Source organism: Stigmatopora nigra, chromosome 13, assembly GCF_051989575.1.
Source record: "Stigmatopora nigra isolate UIUO_SnigA chromosome 13, RoL_Snig_1.1, whole genome shotgun sequence".
In the NCBI taxonomy this organism is placed as follows: Eukaryota; Metazoa; Chordata; class Actinopteri; order Syngnathiformes; family Syngnathidae; genus Stigmatopora; species Stigmatopora nigra.
The window spans coordinates 11,628,965-11,648,668 of NC_135520.1; the positions used below are offsets into that span (position 1 = coordinate 11,628,965).

Consider the following 19,704-nt stretch of genomic DNA (forward strand, 5'->3'; position numbering starts at 1 on the left):
TTGACTCATTATTAACTCACTAACGAACTAAATTCGTACACGCATTCATGAATTTTTCATACAGTTTATCCTTATCAGGTTTCCGGGGGTGCTGGTACCTATCCCAGTCAACTACGGGTTCCAGGGGACATCCTGATTTGGTGGCCTGCGAATCGCAGGGCTCTAGAAGATGGACAACTATTCCCGCTCACAGTCATACCTAGTATACTGTGAGGTGGCATCTCATCTCATTTTCTGAACCACTTTATCCTCATCAGGGCTGTGGGGGGTGCTAGAGCCTATCCCAGCTGACTTCAGGCCAGGGGACACCCTGAATTGTTGGCCAGCCAAACGAAGGGCACAAGGAAACAAACAAACATTCACGCTCACACATATAGCTAGGAGCAATTTAGAGTGTCAAATCAGCCTACTAAGCTTGTCTTTGGAATGTAGGAGGAAACCAGAAAACCCGGAGAAAACCCATGCAGGCCTGGGGAGGACATGCAAACTCCACACAGGTGGACCGACCTGGTTTTCAACCCAGGTCCACCACTGTGAGGCCGGCATGCTAAGCAATTGTTTAGCTTTAAAAAGTTTACTTATAAAATTCAAGACAGAAATCACCTAAATTATTGTTGGGGAAAACTTGACAGATTTTTTTTCAAATTGTAACAATTAAAGAAAATTTTACTACAGAAATAATACAGTGTGATAACAGTGTTCTTATTATGTTTTTGTGCAGATTTACGGACAAATAGGCGCCCACCCGTACGAGTGCTTGCGTCAGTCGTGCCGCATTGTCATTGCGACTATGAACATGATGGCCACCGGCATGCAGGAGGGAGAGTACGATGCCGAGAGCCCTAACAACAAGGTGACTTGAGGTGACCTGTTTTTTTTTTAAAAGAGCCAACGCTGATTTAAAAAAAAAATTCTCATTAGAACCCACCTCCTGTGGTGCTTCGGGCAGCTGCTGTACGCGCGGAAATGACTGACATGGAAGGCTTGGGGATTAAACTGGAAGACAGGGAAACCGTCATCAAAGAACTCAAGAAGTCGCTCAAAATTAAGGTGAGGATACACTTAAAGAAATGTTTAAAATCAGGCGTGTCAAACTCCCTTTGGTCTGCGGGCCGAATACAGCTTAATTTGAGATCAAGCAGGCCGGACCAGTAAACTCATTGCAAAATTACATAGAACTAACAATAAGCCCACTTTTTTACCTTTGTATTAGTTACTAATACTAATAATTAGTGCAAAGAATGAGTAAATTATCAAAATGTTTATTAACAGAATTTTCCTTTTACCTTATGAACAATATATTATGAACAAGAGAATAACATAAGAACATAAATAAAGTATGTGCAATTTTAACACCACTTTTACACAGTTAAACATATATTTAAGTGTGTTTAAGTGTAAAACACTGTGGATAATACAGGAACTACAAATTTTAAAGAAAATTCATATTTTTTTTATACAATGCAGCTTTCTTCCCCGGGCTGTACCAGACCACCAGACGGGCCGGATCCGGCCCGCGGGCCGTATGTTTGACACCACATGGTTTAAATCCTCGCAAATAAAAATATATTTTTTTAAATGCATTTTTTGGCAAACGTGGAATCAGATTTATTTTATTCTGTTTAAGAAGAATAGATGTACTATAATAGATGGGTTTTTTTTTAAAGAGCCACTTACTTTTTTCATCTTTTATATTGATTTTTAAATGAAGTTTAATTAATATTTGTTTAATTAAAAAAGATAGTTATTTAAACGTTTTTTTCTTTCTAAAAGTTTTTTAAACCACAAATAATTTATTAAATTTTATTGAATCTAAGAAATAAGAGGAAATAATTTCTCTGGTTAGCATGTCGGCGACAGTTGGGGGACTTGGGTTCAAATCCACATTCGGACCTTTCTGTGTGGACTTTGTATGTTCTCCCCGGCCGGGCCTGCATGGGTTTTCTCCGGGTACTCCAATTTTCTCCCACATTCCAAAGAAATGCATAGTAGGCTGATTTGACACCTTAAATTGCCCCTAGGCATGAGTGTGAATGTGAATTGTTGCTTGTTTCCTTGTGCCCTGCAATTGGCTGGCTACCATTTCAGGGTGTCCCATGCCTCTATTATTATTTTTATTTATAAAAATAGATTTGTTTTGTCGATTCATCATTGCAGCAAAGTAATGATGGAGGTCTCTTTCAGGGCGAAGAATTAAGTGAGGCCATCATTCGTCTGAGCCTACTAGAGAAGAAGCTGGACAGCTCTGCCAAAGATGCTGATGAGCGTGCGGAGACAATCCAGACCATGCTGGACGAAGCTCACCAACTCCTCAGAAAGAAAGAGAAGTAAGATGACCTGGAATTATACTAAACCCGAGCCACCTGTCTCCTTCCGCCCACAGGGACTTTGAAGAGACGATGGACGCCTTGCAGGCGGACATTGATCAGCTGGAGGCAGAGAAGGTCGAGCTAAAGCAGCGCTCTAGTGTTGGCCCTTCGTCCCCACTTGACGCTCCAGGCTCAGTCGGGATGCCCGGTGAGAATGCCCTGTGTGTTACTAAATAGAATTTTCAAAATTCATTTTTAATAGCCGCCCGATGGCGCGTGTTGTACCTGTGTGGAGTTTTCATACCTGCGTGGTTTTCCTCCGGGTACTCCGGTTTCCTCCCACATTCCAAAAACATGCATGGTAGGCTGATTGAACACTGTAATTGCCCCTAGGTAAGGGTGTGAGCGGAAATGGTTGTTTGTGTACTTGTGCCCTGTGATTGGCTGGCCACCAATTCAGGGTGTTCCCGCGCCACTGCCCCGAGTCAGCTGGGATAGGCTCCAGCACCCCCTGCAACTCTAATGAGGATAAAGCGGTTCAGGAAATAAAATGAGAACAACTGAAGAGAAATAGGCTGTTCATTGCATGTGTTTTAAATAAATGCCGACACAATTCTGGAATACCAGCCAAGTGTATAGATAGAAGTGTATAGATAGTGTATAGATAGTTTTATTACACGTACAATGTACATAATTCCAAGGTTTTACAGTGTGGTGTGTAATTTAATCTTTAGTTGAGAACACTAACCCTGATGATAAATGCTGGGAGACAGCTGGGATAGGCTCCAGCACCTCCCGCGAGACTTATGAGCATAAAGCGTTTCAGAAAATGAATGAATAGTCCTTTTTAACCTGAATTTTATCAATTTGTTTGTCGTTGAAACAGCCCACATTATACAGGTGGTGGACTCACCGCTCATGACACGGCAGCTTGAAGCTCAGCGACTTTGTATCAAGCAAATGAAGAACCAAAACATGTGGCTGAAGGTAAGCTGGAATGTGTGTTCTAACTCATTGCCTGCGTTTGAAAAACAAGATCTTCTGAAAATAATTGCTGTGTGTGTGAATGCTTGCTTGTCTCATTGTGCCAAGTGATTGGGTACACACCCATTCAAGGTGTCCCCTGCCAACAGCCCAAATTCTGGTGGGATAGGCTCCACCACCCTCTCCACCTTTGTGAGGATTAGTCGGACAGAAAATTAATGAATAAATGAAAGCTGAACAGTCATTAAAATGTACTTACCCACTAAATAAATGGAACAACCAATGAATGTATTTAAAGTCGCCATAGTTTTTTTGGAAAATACACTGACCTTCATTTTTAGGCAGAATAATTGATAAAGGTAGGAGATGTTCTGATAGGTTCATTAATAATTACCCTTTGTAATTATCAATAACTGCAGGCAGATATCTTATTCAATCATTGACATTTAATTAAATAGATTGGATCACGGATAAGTAACCTTAAGGGAGGAGATCTTCCAAAGTATCCTCTCGAACAGTATTTTGCGTACAGCTTTAAGGCATTAAAACAAAAACAATCACGCCTTCATTTGACCTAACAATCATATAACAATTACATAAAGAAGCCCGAAGTGCGTCACGAGTGTTATGGACGTGGCAGAAACAACATCTTTGTTATGGAAATGGAAGATTTCCCGAGTCCTTGCCCGATCAACCACCCTCACAGCCCGATACTGGGTGAGATGTAGCGTCAACAATCCTTGGAGAAGAACATGTGCGAGTGGACTAGGTGGCAGTTTATGACCTCGAGCCGAACAATATTAATGATTTAACAAAGAAATGAATTACTCCACATATATTTATAATAGTAACACAGAATAAACCCAACATGTTCAAACAATGACAAAAGTTCTGTGTCTCATGGACTATGAATTCACCAATTTCGTCATACGCAACTGGGTATGATTACAATTAGGCTTCTGATGGTGATAAAACCTTTGTCTGATTATTGGATAACTTTATTCCTCCCGTATTCGGGAAATTTCGATGTCACCGTAGGAAGAGGGTGACGATCCAAAAATAGGAAAGGCATTTAAGACATAAATAGATAGGTAACAAGTTAATAAATAAATACATGAATAAATATAAAAAAATAAATAACCGTGTTGCTGAAGTATATATGGTAGGTCCTAACATTATTATATGAATGATGATAACACTTAGTTGTTTTTTCTCTTTATAATTATTAAATCATCTTGAAACTGTTACCACTCGTCTGACTTCAGTGTAGGCATGCATTGGATGGATCCTGCCTGGTGATGATGTGATTGTGAATGTGAATAATGAATTGTCTGTCTCTCTGTGTGCCGTACGGCTGAGTGGCGACCAGTTGAGGGTGTAGTCTGCCTTTCGCCCAAAGCCATCTTAGATAGGATCCTGCAAATCTTGGGGGACATGAATGATGACTGAATGAAACCTTTGAGACGTCACTCTTAACATTAATCTGTTCGCCTGCCCTCCAGGCAGAAAAGATGCGTGACCAGCTGTCTGCGCTGCCTCCGCTACACCTTACCAAGCTGCCAATACATGGGCGTGGCCAGGATGAGGGGCCCTTCTCCGGAGCTCTCTATAGGAAGACAGAGCAGCTGCTGCAGACGCTGCTGCAGATGAGCGCCAACGTGAAAGTGGTCGACATAACTGGAAAATGTCCCAGTAAGAGTCACGCCAATAAAATCCATATTTTTATTGAGAAAATGTTTAAAATACTAAATTTTGTTATCTCTTCTTACAAATACTTCTACATATAAAATAATAAGGTTATGAAGGCTTTACTGTAAGATAAGTATTCCAAGTTACAAAACATCAAATATCATTTGAAGTATAAATTCTGGTATCTGTTTTTTTTTTTATTTTGAAATTGTCATAGTGGGGGATGGCGGATGAGTGGTTTGCACGTCGGCCTGACCGTGGGGAACCTGGGTTCAAATCCAGGTCCGTTCACCTGTGTGGAGTTTGCATGATCTACCTGTGCCTGTGTGGGTTTTCTACGGGTTTCCTCCATCTCATGCATCGTAGGCCGATTGGAAACTCTAAATAACCCCGAGGTATGAGTGTAAGCGGAAATGTTTTCTTGTCAACTTGTGCCCTGTGATTAGCTAGCCACCAATTCAGGGTGTTGTCCCCCGCCTCATTTTTTTATCCGGGGGGTGGGTGGGGACAATGCAGAAGTTGGAGAATGTGTCTACTCTCCTACTCTTCAAAGTTGTCCCCCCGCGCATCTCTGTGCCCGACAGCGTTTTATAAGCGGTAGATAACACGGCATAGACATCTCTCTAGTCACTTTTCTTCTCTTTCGGGGAAATGGCTTAATAGTAGCCACTGGTGGCAGTACGACAGCTAGACAAAAAAACTCTTTCTGGGCAGTTTCTTCAGGAACATGGCTAATTAGCTCCGCCTAGCAGTAAGTTCCTGATTTGTGTGTCTTCGTCATAAAGTTGTTAGTAGAAGTTTGAGTAACATCATTTTAAGTGTAAATTTTGTGATGAATCGGGTTCTAATTTTGAGGTTTTATTTGTACGCTGTTTTTGAGTGCCCTGTGTCCGTGATGAGAGAGCAAGACGTATGGATAATCTGGACGTAACGTTTTTGGTTTTGCTTTGGTTTGGCTCGGTGTTATTGTGGCGTCGGCACAGTGCACAGTAGCCGTGTTGTGTTTTTCAAATCCCAAAATGAATGGGTAAAATTTTGACAAAGCTGGCGACTTTCTACTCGATGTTACAATGTTTACTGAGCTGCCGTTTGCAATTCCATCCCATGACGATATGTTCTTGCATGTCTTATTATTCGACCAGAGGTCGTTGTTAGGCAGAATTCTGTAAGTGTCTGCGCCCCGCCTGCACGTCGTAAAATTCATGATTGGCTGGTCACTAGATGACGAATGTCGCGAGATTGTCCGCACCCCTTGCTGCGTCACTACAGTATCGCATCGACGATCAACAGAACTCTTAAATTGCTAGGATTCTGTAAGTGTCTGCGCCCCATCTGCATCTTAAAACTCATGAATGGTTCTTTCAATTGGTTCATTTTTAGTGGTTTATGGTTATTTTTAGGAATTTGGAATCTTACTCAATCACGGGAGTACAAAAATATATTTTTAGTATTGCAGATTTACAAAAAATAGTTACAAAAATATTTGTCCACGTAATTCTACGCGATTTTCCCACAAAAAAAGCATATGATGAAAATGGTCACAAAAATAAAATAAAAAACCTGATCGACCGGTCGATTATGCTTACCATGTTACCTTTATTTTAATGACTCAGGGGTTAGTATCAAAGATCATGAATAGTCACAAAAATAAAATAAAAAACCTGATCGACCGGTCGATTATGCTTATCATGTTACCTTTATTTTGATGACTCAGGGGTTAGTATCAAAGATCATGAAATAAATCATGCTAATTCATTGTAAAATATATTTCTCCAATTAAAAATCCAAGTTACGAAACTACTTCTAGAACCAATACATTTCGTAGGTTGAGGTACCATTGTAGGTACCGTGGAACAGCATAATAAAAGCACCCCACCTCGATATGAGCATTGTCACAAATGAAAATAGGTCTCATGATGTGAATACATTTTCACAGAGCCTCCATCCCAAGTGTCTCAGCATCTTTGCCACCAGTGGCATACAAACATATTGTATCAACAGAATCCGCCACCTACCCACCCTCTGCTCATCCTCGTTGTCTATTTTTACGTAAGTGAATTGGAATTTTTTGTAAGTAAAATTGAATATAAATAATTTCCCCCAGCTTCGTCACACCGAAAATGTAGTTGATGTTCGGCTAAGATGTGCATTAATTCTATGGTGCTTACTTTGGGAGCCCATCCTGTTGCTTGGCAGGCTCAATACTTTCATTGCATCGACTGATAGGGAGTGAATGACCAACCGTTCATCCCAATCAAAATTATTCAACATCTAGCATCTTCATTGTCACTGTAACCACAGCATTTTAAACCAGTATTCCTGGTTTGGGAACCTGCCTTATTTTCCACACTAGCCAAACAAATACACGATACGATGGAAAAATATACGTACAGGTTATAGATTTAAGTAATAGTAATAAAGCCAACAACAGACAAAATAAGCACCTGTAAATGTAACGTATTAACAGTTTTCTGGTTCACTATCGCCTAAAAAACAACATAAGCTGTCAGCGGTCAGAGTGAAAAAATTAAGACATAAACCAAACCTATGAAAAAGAGTGTAACATACAATCGGAGAAATACGATACTTTGATGACTTTGGGGAATTAAAGGTCACTTCCTAATACATTTTGGACATTCCGAGGTCAATTCTTATTCATTTCAGCATATTCCTGGGTCACTTCCTATTCAGCAAACCAAAAGAAACAGAAAGTGACTTGTAAATCCCCCCAAAATCAACAAAAAATGCGCTGAAATGCTATGAACTCACTGGCTACCATTAACGGTCACGTGTCCATTATATGCTGTCACAGTTGGGCTTGAAACATTCATTCATTTTCTGAACCGCTTTATCCTCACAAGAGTTGTGGGGGGTGCTGGAGCCTCTCCCAGCTGACTTCAAGCACAAGCCAGCCAATCACAGGGCACGGGGAGACAGGCAACCATTCATGCTCACACTCATACCCAGGGGAAATTTAGAGTGTCCAACCAGCCTACCATGGATCTTTTTGGAGTGTGGGAGGAAATCAGAGTACCCAGAGAAAACCCACACAGGCCCAAGGAGAACATGCAAACTCCACATAGGTGGACTGACCTATATTTGAACGCTGAACCCCAGAACTGTGAGGCTGGCTTGAAACAACTACTTTGAATAGCATTGTGTTTGTTTGATTTCTTTCGGGCAGTGAGTCCAAGTGCCCAATTGATTGAGCAGACGGCTCGCTTGCAGTCATTGCGAGAAACACTGCACAAGCTCAAGGTGATTACACTAAATATCCGCATGCGCCATTCCCTCCCTCGCCCATTATCCCATTTCTTTTCCACTTTTCAGGACGAGGTGGCTGACCACATCATTCAGCGGCACCCTGGCGCTCGCATGCCGTCAAACTTTGCCACCTTCCCTACCGCCTCCTTTGTCAAGGTCAGGGCGTGCTCTTGCTTCCTCCTTGAAACGTGAAACATGATCCTGATCACAAAAGATATTTAGTGGAAGAAGTAACTTTTTATAATGTTTAAAATAATTTTCATTTGGTACACTATTTTTTTTTAGATTGGTAGTATTGAAGGATAATAGTAGAATCAGAGAAACATAAATCCAATTGTATTTCATTTTTTTCCCTCAATTTTTGGCGTCGGACGACGTGCTCAGGCAAACCAGGAGAAGTACGACGACTGCGTGCTGGCGGGCCGCGTGCTAATCCCATGTCCCCGGGGCCAAGAGCGAGTCCACCGGCTGCTACTGACGCAACGTCAACTCCTCTACGTCCACGGACTCTTGCGTGCCTAAACCGACTGGTACTCTTCTTCAGCATTCTCGCCTGGGATGCCTCCAAGATATCAATGTGGATTTTTAAAATTTTATGTTGAAGCTAACTTTGCACATTACAGTACTGTATTTTTCGACTATAAGTCGCACTAGCCAAAGAATGGAGAATGAATGAGAAAAACTATGTATACACAGAGGTGAAAAAAATATAGAAGTCGCACTGGAATATAAGTTATGCAAAATACGTTTAAGTAATAGTAAGATAAGCAAATAAGCAACAAAGACAAAGTAAGAAACTGTTAATGTAACATATTAAGATTTGTTAATAACTACAGTCTAAAAATCAACGTAAGCTGTTGGCGGTCAGAGTGAAAAAAAATAGAAAACACAAGTTGCAGAGCCACTCAAACTATGAAAAAAAGTGCGATTCATAGTCTGGAAAATACGGTAATCAAGTTGGTCAAATGTTGTCTAATAGTTTATTTGTGAGGCCACCAGTTTTTGCAAGATGGAAGAGTCAGAAAGCCAAAGTGGACGTTCTAATGCCGTTGGCACTTGGTCAACAATAGTGTTTTAAGTTTTTTAACTCACTGATTGACGTTAAACGTAATAGACGTCAAACCAATTCAAAAACTGTTCAAACTAATTGGAGGTTGAGGTCCGCAAATCTTCCAGCCATTTGTTTTCCCCGTATTTCAGAAAAACAGGCGTAACGCCCCCTTATAGCTAAATTGGTAACATGTGGGTGGAGCTATTTTGTGAAATGTAGTTGTGAGCAATGTTCCCTCTAATTTTTTAAGTGTGGGCATATATCGTGACCGGTCGTCTCGTCGCCGGACAGTTCGTCGAACGGACGCTTGATCGACGGATTCGCCGCAGGATATTTCACCGAACAGATGAATCTGCAACCAAATCCATTTGTTTTTTTCCATCTGCCATTGTGGGTGGAGTTTGCGATCTCTGGCTGGCTCACTTTGGCTTTGGTCCGCTTACTAGCCAATCATAGTTGGTGAAAGCGATGACGTATCCCTCCGCCTGCGAAAGGGCCTTGGTGTCACCAAATCGAATTCTGATTGGCCGCAAAATCGATATAAAACGTAGGACAATGTAAATCAAACTGTTATCATGATTTTACATTAATTGAAATATTGTGTTATTGCAAACTATTAAAAAAGTACAGCATTCTGAAAATTAGTTTATCTTGGTGTTTGGGTCCTTCTATGTGCGTTTTAAAGTCAGTAATTCCAGCATGTGTCACGCTGAGGGATACCCGGTACATTTCGTCGCCAGACAGTTCGCCTAACCTTAATCACTCTTAAAGAAGAAAAAGGAAAATCACATTCTTTATTAAAGAAAATAAAACAGCAAAAACTTGCTTGACAACACAAACACTAACATTTGGGTGTGTGCAAGTACTAAATGTGCTCGTCTCTAAACATGCTGTGCATGAAACGGTTCCTACGTTGAGCGCTCCACGTTTGGAAAGACCCCAAAAAGAATCAACGTGACATAACTTACCAAATAGGGAGACATCTTGCAACAGACAAGTTCTCAGTGGCACTTATTGACTCCACTAAGTTACTATTAACTGTTTGGTTTTTAATCGCGATTTAGCTACCATTCTGACTGGATGCTGATATTTGTTATGAAGTCAGTGATAATTTTACAATTGGCACACTGCGAGTCCCAGGGATTCGCTTGTCTGAAAACTGTGCGTCCCAGGAAACTTGTCACGAGTCCCAACATACTACGGATGCAAATAAAACATAAACAACGATATATAAACATTCAGATTTCATTTATTTATTATATGGTTTAGGGTTAGGGTTTATTTATCATTGTACTAGTCTTTCAGCTCGTAGATCCTCCTCTCTTTGCAGCCAAAAGTCTTTTGAAATGTGCGTATTTTTCCTTGCTTCCCCCGTTTTGCTTCATGATCATCGATCGAATCTTCTGCAGTTCTTTTCTTACTAGTTGTATTTTTAACTGCGAAATAACTATCCAGACTGTTTTGCTTTTTCTGAAACATTTTTTATCTTTCTTACACTATTACGAAACTCTTGCTATCGCTTTCTCTCCTTCGTCTGCTAGTGTCTGCTAGTCTCGCGAGAATTATTTCGCAAAGATTATGTGGAATAAATTGGTTTGCTATCGGATATATGTGTTTTGGTTTTTTTTTTGATAAAAATTTCTTTGCGTCCGAAAAAAGCACATTACTTGAAATTGTGCGTCTGGAAGAAAAGCTGTGCGTATCAGACGCAGGACGCAGAGGTAACGAGAACACTGTGAAGTATGTCAAAAATACTGCATCTGACTTTGATACTCACATACTTGATTTTAAATCAAGCAATCTATTGTCCTTTAAAAGAAAAAAATTCTATTGACTCTCTTAATAGAAGCGAATGGGCCTGTTCTTAAAAAGGCCCGACAAGCGACGACGTCTAGCTCCGTTGCCTCACAACGCGCATCGTAAATCTAGTCTGTATACACGATACTTATGGTAATACCAGAAGAAGAAAAAAGAAGTCAGACGACAAAGAATATGTGAATTTACTATGTCTTCTTTTTGTTAAAATTTAGAATAAAATAATTGTATTTATTACCTTTTATTTTAAAAACAATCATTTGTGAATCCGGCGACGAAGTGTTCGTTCGATGAACCGTTCGGAGACGAAGCGTCCAGCGACGAAGTGTCCGGTCACGACGCTGAGGTCGCACAAAAATGTTGTGCAATGTGCCCTTTTGGGGACGGCTTCAACATGGGCTGATATTTCGTCGAACACGAACCAAAAACTTTCGCGAGTGTCTGGGTTTCATATTACAAGTTTCATACAAATTGCCATCCGTTTTGTGCTTAAACCGAGCAGGCTTATTGATAAGACTTACAAATTCTGTATACACCTACCTCCTTGACAAATGATGGGATTTGTTTAAAAAAAAAAAACTTTTGGTTTAGTCAGGCTTAATGATACTTACTTCCCTTATGAAAAAAAACTAAAACGAAAATGTTAAAGCGACAGAGGCTACCTACGCAATAAATTCCAAATCAATTGCCCCGCTGAAGTCGCACAAGGCGAATCATTTGTCACAACTTGTAACTCGGATGATTCACAATGCACTCGTGTTACCAAATTCATTCAGTTTAAAATGCAGTTGAATCAAATGCGGAAATCAGATGCGGACGCCGCAGCGATGGTGAGTTTCTCTTTTGATTGGCTGGACATCCGTCATTCAATGAATTACTGGGCAAAATTATATAGAAAAAAAGTTATATGCGCTGAGAGTGTGCGACCAGTGCGCAATTATGCAGCTCAGTGGGAATGTAGCTCCTGATTTTTTTCACAATCAGGTTGTTAATACCGTCCAAAGCCAATGTTTGTCGAGTACCTACGCAAACTAATGTTGGTACCAGGGGGTGACAACACTGTGTTGCAGCTACAAAATATTACAATTCTGTAATAGCAAACTTGGTGGAAAAAGTATTGGTCGTATTTCATTTCGTGACTTGTGTTCAATAAACGAATATTTGAAGAGCGCATTAAGGCTCACTTTTTGTTTTGAATTATCAATCAAGAAAGAGGAGAAAAATGCAATTTTTTATTAACACTTAAAATCGATACAGAATCAGGTTTGTTTTGCAAAAGTAGATGAAATAACGAATGGCTGAAAGTTGCATGGGTTCCATCTGATAGTGCTAAACTAAAAGTCAACCAGACAGCAGCTCAATAATGTGAAAAAAGAACATTCAAGCTGTTTTATTTGTTTTTATCCAGCGTGTGGTTAGTGCATCAAATATGAAACACTAATTATTAAAGTGTGGATTGTTTAAAAACATTTTGTCTTCCGATATGTTTGATTACATTAAAAAATGACAAACATGTGTGTTCTACAGTTCTCTATTTAAAAGAAAAAATCAAAGATATTGATGTCGGAGAGTGTCTTGCTTCTCCAGACGATGTTTGTTCATTCTCTGAAAATAAAATTGGATACAAAACATTAGTTGGACAAAAATCACACAAAAAGAGGTTGTTTCTGTCAACACTGTGGAGTTTGCATATGTATACAGTGTTCCCTCGGTTATCGCGGTTAATGGGGACCGGGACCACCCGCGATAAGTGAATTTCCGCGAAGTCGGGATTCCCCTTCAAAAATGCTTAATTTGAATTTAATTCCAAATTTTTGTATACCCCTGTATACAGTACACCAGTGTTTCCCAACCACTGTGCCGCGGCACACTGGTGTGCCGTGAGCAATGGTCAGGTGTGCCGTGGGAAATTGCAAGAAGTCATACAATGTGATATTGAGAGAGAAAAATTCATATGAATATAAGGAGATTAAAAAGGAACTATTACAAGGTTCAAATCAAAATATGATGGACGTTAAATTGTAGATTATGCAATTATTTGATTCAAATTGTCGAACGGTAATTTTTTGCTCTTTCTCTTAGTCGAAACGGAAGTTGTCTGGTTTCTAGCGCATCAACTTTTGCCGACGTAAAGTCTGTGTGAGCACAATTTTTTTTGCGGAATATTAGGAGATTTAAGTAATATTTAGAGAAAAATCATAAAATGATGCGATCAATAACTTTACTTGGTTATTTGCATCACTCAAACCGGAAGTTGTTCAGGGTCCACAGGCCAAATTTCCGTGACATTAGGTCATTGTGAAAAATTAAGTTTTGGAATAATTTTGGATGCGATTTCTGCTGATAAAACTTGATGAGAATAACTATTATAAATATAGGCGACAAAGATTTTCAGATGGTGGTGTCCCTTGAGATTTTTTTCAATGCAAAAAGTGTGCCTCGGCTCAAAAAGGTTGGGATACACTGCAGTACACCATATAGAATACGGGTATAGAGAGTGAAATTCTTGTTATGACAAAAACAACTGTAAAAGATGTTGTTTTAATGTAATATTTGTATTTTATTATTATTTTTTCCCTAAAAAATCCGCAAAGCTCTGAGTCCGCGATAGCTGAACCGCGAAGTAGCGAGGGAACACTGTACATGTACGTATACGTATACGTGTACGTATACGTGTACGTGTACGTGTGCGTATGCGTGTACGTGTACGTGTGCGTGTGCGTGTACGTGTGCGTGTGCGTGTGCGTGTGCGTGTGCGTGTGCGTGTGCGTGTGCGTGTGCGTGTGCGTGTGCGTGTACGTGTACGTGTACGTGTACGTGTACGTGTACGTGTACGTGTACGTGTACGTATACGTGTACGTGTACGTGTACGTGTACGTGTACGTGTACGTGTACGTATACGTGTACGTATACGTGTACGTATACGTGTACGTATACGTGTACGTATACGTGTACGTATACGTGTACGTATACGTGTACGTATACGTGTACGTATACGTGTACGTATACGTGTACGTATACGTGTACGTATACGTGTACGTATACGTGTACGTATACGTGTACGTATACGTGTACGTATACGTGTACGTATACGTGTACGTATACGTGTACGTATACGTGTACGTATACGTGTACGTATACGTGTACGTATACGTGTACGTATACGTGTACGTATACGTGTACGTATACGTGTACGTGTACGTGTACGTGTACGTGTACGTGTACGTGTACGTGTACGTGTACGTATACGTGTACGTATACGTGTACGTATACGTGTACGTGTACGTGTACGTGTACGTGTACGTGTACGTGTACGTATACGTGTACGTATACGTGTACGTATACGTGTACGTATACGTGTACGTATACGTGTACGTATACGTGTACGTATACGTGTACGTATACGTGTACGTATACGTGTACGTATACGTGTACGTGTACGTGTACGTGTACGTATACGTGTACGTGTACGTGTACGTGTACGTGTACGTGTACGTGTACGTGTACGTGTACGTGTACGTGTACGTGTACGTGTACGTATACGTGTACGTATACGTGTACGTATACGTGTACGTATACGTGTACGTATACGTGTACGTATACGTGTACGTATACGTGTACGTATACGTGTACGTATACGTGTACGTATACGTGTACGTATACGTGTACGTATACGTGTACGTATACGTGTACGTATACGTGTACGTATACGTGTACGTATACGTGTACGTATACGTGTACGTATACGTGTACGTATACGTGTACGTATACGTGTACGTACACGTGTACGTATACGTGTACGTATACGTATACGTATATTTAAGTTTTCTTAGTGCGATCCATTCCCTGTCCTCGCCTACTTCCCTCTGTTTGGGTCCTTCTATGCACCACGCTCCCTCACAAAACTTGACATTTGTGCCGCAATGGCAATTTACATGGTGGCATAGCATACATACATACTGCCGGTATTTAGCATATCTAGCAACTCCATTTTTTCGGCCACTGTCATCACTTTTCATTTATTCTTGGTCTGATTGGATGCCTTATATGGTGCAGGACACAGAGGAGGCGATCCGAAATTCAAACAAAGCTGGAATAGGCTCAGCGTCATCTTCCTCCATGAGGTTATGTGAGAAATGCTAAATCTAAAACAAGCAAAACTGCATTGTCTTCCATCACAAGGTGATAGGCACGATGCGAAATCCAATCCAAACAAAACTGGAAAAGGCAAGGCGTCGTCAGTCATTTATATTATTCGGCACAGCATTATTCACGGCAGGATTCTTCTTTGGACGGTCCCTGTCTTCCGCTAGCGCGTTTGGTGTCAATTTTGACATTTTTATGAACATTTTCTATTTGGATACTTAAGATAAAATATCACAATAGACTGAAGCTTCGAATGTTGAAGACACGAAGTGGTGAGGGATGACAGTAATATGACTTTAATCTTGTAATACGAGTGCTATAATATGGGAATATTATGACTTTTATTCCGTAAATTATGATTTTTTTGTTCTGTGAGAACATTTTTGTGTATATTTAAGTGAATATTTTCTTGCAATATTACAAAGTATGACTGTATTAATTCTATTACCATTTTTTCCCTTGTTTGAACAATACTTATATTTTTGGACACTGACACAAGAAATATATTCTTCTAAGGATTAAAAAAAAACAAAATTCTGCAAACACTTAATGTTTTGACATTTGTATGAATCTAATTTCTGGCTTAATTTGTAGAGCATTTTTTAATATTGCTTTCAAACTTAAGAAATCATTAATAAATTTGGATGTGTGCTTGTACCTTGTTGTAGATCTGCAGGTTGAGTCGATTGAGCTGCATTTGCTTTTCCCTCACCTCACATTCCATCTTGTGGAGAACTTCTGGAAGTCTTTCGTACATTCTGAAAGACAAACAATTCAAATATGTTCTAGAACAAAACATAAGAACTAGGTAGAGCCGTATGAAAATCTGGTTACCGTTTGGTGCGCTGTATCATTTCCTTCCAAGGCACCGCCCGCCTCAAACCAACGCTACCTAAAAAAAAGAGGGATAATAAATCTTACTACAAAACGACTCCCGAAAATGTTCAAAAGGCTTTAAGGTTATCTAACCTTTTGTGTCTAAAGAAATAAGTAATAGATGCACAAAATATGTACTATATTTACGAGAACCGTCTGTCTCTGCCTGTCTGTCAGTCTGTCTGTGTCCGTCTCCATCTGTCCGTCTGTCTGTGTCCGTCTGTCTGTGTCCGTCTGTAGGTGTCCGTCTGTCTGTGTCCGTCTGTCTGTGTCCGTCTGTCTGTGTCCGTCTGTCTGTGTCCGTCTGTCTGTGTCCGTCTGTCTGTGTCCGTCTGTCTGTGTCCGTCTGTCTGTGTCCGTCTGTCTGTGTCCGTCTGTCTGTGTCCGTCTGTCTGTGTCCGTCTGTCTGTGTCCGTCTGTCTGTGTCCGTCTGTCTGTGTCCGTCTGTCTGTGTCCGTCTGTCTGTGTCCGTCTGTCTGTGTCCGTCTGTCTGTGTCCGTCTGTCTGTGTCCGTCTGTCTGTGTCCGTCTGTCTGTGTCCGTCTGTCTGTGTCCGTCTGGCTCTGTCCGTCTGGCTCTGTCCGTCTGTCTCTGTCCGTCTGTCTCTGTCCGTCTGTCTGTGTCCGTCTGGCTCTGTCCGTCTGTCTCTGTCCGTCTGTCTCTGTCCGTCTGTCTCTGTCCGTCTGTCTCTGTCCGTCTGTCTCTGTCCGTCTGTCTCTGTCCGTCTGTCTCTGTCCGTCTGTCTCTGTCCGTCTGTCTCTGTCCGTCTGTCTCTGTCCGTCTGTCTGTGTCCGTCTGTCTGTGTCCGTCTGTCTGTGTCCGTCTGTCTGTGTCCGTCTGTCTCTTTCCGTCTGTCTGTGTCCGTCTGTCTCTGTCCGTCTGTCTGTGTCCGTCTGTCTGTGTCCGTCTGTCTGTGTCCGTCTGTCTCTTTCCGTCTGTCTCTTTCCGTCTGTCTCTGTTCGTCTGTCTCTGCCCGTCTGTCTCTGCCCGTCTGTCTCTGCCCGTCTGTCTCTGTCCGTCTGTCTCTGTCCGTCTGTGTATGCCTGCCTCTCTCTGTCTGTCTGCCTGCCTCTGTCTGTCTGCCTGCTTCTGTCTGTCTGCCTGCCTCTGTCTGTCTGCCTGCCTCTGTCTGTCTGCCTGCCTCTGTCTGTCTGTCTGTCTGCCTGCCTCTGTCTGTCTGTCTGCCTGCCTCTGTCTGTCTGTCTGCCTGCCTCTGTCTGTCTGTCTGCCTGCCTCTGTCTGTCTGTCTGCCTGCCTCTGTCTGTCTGCCTGCCTCTGTCTGTCTGCCTGCCTCTGTCTGTCTGCCTGCCTCTGTCTGTCTGCCTGCCTCTGTCTGTCTGCCTGCCTCTGTCTGTCTGCCTGCCTCTGTCTGTCTGCCTGCCTCTGTCTGTCTGCCTGCCTCTGTCTACCTCTGTCTGTCTGTCTCTCTGCCTGCCTCTTCTGTTTGTCCGTCTGCCTGCCTCTCTCTGTCTGTCTGTCTCTGTCTGTCTGTCTGCCTCTCTCCGTCTGTCTGCCTCCCTCTCTCTGTCTCTCTCTCTCTGTCTGTCTCTCTCTCTGTCTGTCTGCCTCCTTCTCTCTCTGTCTCTCTCTCTGTCTCTGCCCCTCTCTCTCTCTTTGTCTCTGTCCCTCTCTCTTTGTCTCTGCCCCTCTCTCTCTCTCTCTTTGTCTCTGTCTCGCTGTCTCTGTCTGTCTCTCTTACGCTCTGTCTGTCTCTCTTTCGGTCTGTCTCTCTCTTTTCTCAAAAAGGGCAGCGGTTCAGAAGCATTTGGTGACCTGGAAGAGTTCCGTTGATCCTCCTCAGACTCAAGATTTCCGTGCGTCTCTGTGACTTCAAAATGAAGTCGGCTCGTCGTGCAGCCAGAGCATCCTAAAATTATATTTAAAATAATAATAATTCTCGCAAACTAACACATACATCACGTTTTTAAAAATACTTTTGAATAATAGTGTATCATATATTAAACATTCATGCAACCCTTGCTAACCTGTAGCGGGTTGACCTCATGGCTGCTTTCGGGAAGCGGGTTGACCTCAAGGCTGCTTTCGGGAAGCGGGTTGACCTCATGGCTGCTTTCGGGAAGCACATCGTCGTCATTTTTGTCTTGTTGTGGTCTGAGAGTTTCCCTTGTGGGGTTCTCGATGTCGTTGCTATGATACCACATGGTACTTTGCTCAGGTTCTGCTCCTTCCTTTTCTAGTTCAGGACGGTTCTCCTTAAAGTCATCGTTTTGGAGTGGGATGAACCACCATACTGCTAAAAACGGAACATAATCAACATTTAATAGGATTTGACAAATTATTGCCATTTAAGGATTTGATACATGGAGGGACCGGACCCCCACGTATCAGAAGTTCCGGAACCCCTCACCTGCCCCCACCATTGGAGCAAACTCACCGCACCGCCCCTCTCTTTACTTTAAGTAACCAAGTGCAAAAATCCAAAAACAGAACACCACTCGAGTTTCGATCAGGGGGCCCATTCTTCTCAATCACCCCACTCCAGGTCTCAATGTCATTGCTCACGTGAGCATTGAAGTCCCCCAGCAGAACAAGGGAGTTCTTTGAAATAGCACTCTCCAGCACCCCTTCCAAAGACTCCAAAAAGCCGTTTGTTGAATACGCTCAAAACAGTCAGGTCCCATGCCCCGACCTGAAGAGGAAGGAATGACACCCACTTGTCCACCGGGATGAATCCCAACATACAGGCACCAAGCCTGGGGGGCAATAATAAGAGCTACCAATCCCATTTTCAGTAGTACCCTTGTTTAATTTCCTTGAGTATTTCAGAGGACAGAATGCAAAATTGATATACAACATGTAAAATACGTAGGACAATTTAAATCAAACTGTCATTATCATGTTTTACATTAATTGAAATATCTAGTTTTTGCAAACGTGTTTTAGTCAGTAATTCAACCATGTGTCACGCTGAAGTCGCACATGCATGTTGAAGACGGCATCAACATGGGATATTTAGGTGCATAAGAAGCAATATACTTCTGCTAGTGTCTGGATTTCATAATAGGTTGATCCAAATTTCGATCCATGTTGCGCTTATTCCAAGGAGGCAAATTGATAAGACTTATTAGTGCTGTGTGCGCCTAATTTCTTGCAAATATATTGTGTTGATTTATTGAGTTTTGTCAACCCACAATTGCTGGAGAAGAAATTTATTTGGTTGCAGATTTACTGTGAAAGCCATTTTCAAGACGGACTTCTAAAAAAAAAAAAAAGCTGGATATCATTAAGAATGGTCGGACAACTCCGAAGCTAGCAATTCTGTTACAACCGGGAAAAGGCTCATAGGGTCCAAGGAACACTCGACTTACCACGTCATGTTCAGAAGAACCTCTGCCACCGAGTTTCTAGGTGCTCCATGGAACATTTTCTGTTGTGACGGCAGTTATAAAACATACACCCATCCATAAATCACGCTTTATGCATTCTATAATCCTTATACAGTGTGATATATGGATGAGTGTGCATCTAGAAACTTGCCTGCAGAAATTCTTCTGAAAATGACATTTGTAAATGACGTGAAAAGATGTCCCACTTTACAACTACAATGGGT

At 41.6% G+C, this 19,704-nt stretch overlaps 2 protein-coding genes across 6 annotated transcripts in view; one reads left to right on the forward strand and one right to left on the reverse strand.

Moving 5' to 3' along the window:
- Positions 1–10,402, forward strand: part of LOC144206040 (dynactin subunit 1-like) — a 42,311-nt gene extending 31,909 nt beyond the window's left edge. For all 3 annotated transcript variants that reach the window (XM_077730724.1, XM_077730725.1, XM_077730726.1), the window contains 9 exons: positions 722–853; positions 922–1,050; positions 2,185–2,327; positions 2,384–2,517; positions 3,196–3,296; positions 4,796–4,985; positions 8,167–8,240; positions 8,313–8,402; positions 8,631–10,402. In XM_077730724.1, the coding sequence (XP_077586850.1) occupies positions 722–853; positions 922–1,050; positions 2,185–2,327; positions 2,384–2,517; positions 3,196–3,296; positions 4,796–4,985; positions 8,167–8,240; positions 8,313–8,402; positions 8,631–8,768 (1,131 nt within the window). In that variant the 3' untranslated portion in view covers positions 8,769–10,402. The remainder of the gene's footprint in view (positions 1–721; positions 854–921; positions 1,051–2,184; positions 2,328–2,383; positions 2,518–3,195; positions 3,297–4,795; positions 4,986–8,166; positions 8,241–8,312; positions 8,403–8,630) is intronic.
- Positions 10,403–12,330: 1,928 nt separating this feature from the next.
- Positions 12,331–19,704, reverse strand: part of LOC144206041 (uncharacterized) — a 38,164-nt gene continuing 30,790 nt past the window's right edge. For 2 of the 3 annotated variants that reach the window (XM_077730729.1, XM_077730727.1), the window contains exons 17-21: positions 18,119–18,387; positions 17,907–18,000; positions 16,093–16,150; positions 15,917–16,016; positions 12,331–12,717 (exon numbers count right to left, since the gene is read on the reverse strand). In XM_077730729.1, coding sequence (XP_077586855.1) covers positions 12,661–12,717; positions 15,917–16,016; positions 16,093–16,150; positions 17,907–18,000; positions 18,119–18,387 — 578 coding nt within the window. In that variant the 3' untranslated portion in view covers positions 12,331–12,660. The remainder of the gene's footprint in view (positions 12,718–15,916; positions 16,017–16,092; positions 16,151–17,906; positions 18,001–18,118; positions 18,388–19,704) is intronic. The other variant, XM_077730728.1, reaches the window with a different exon arrangement.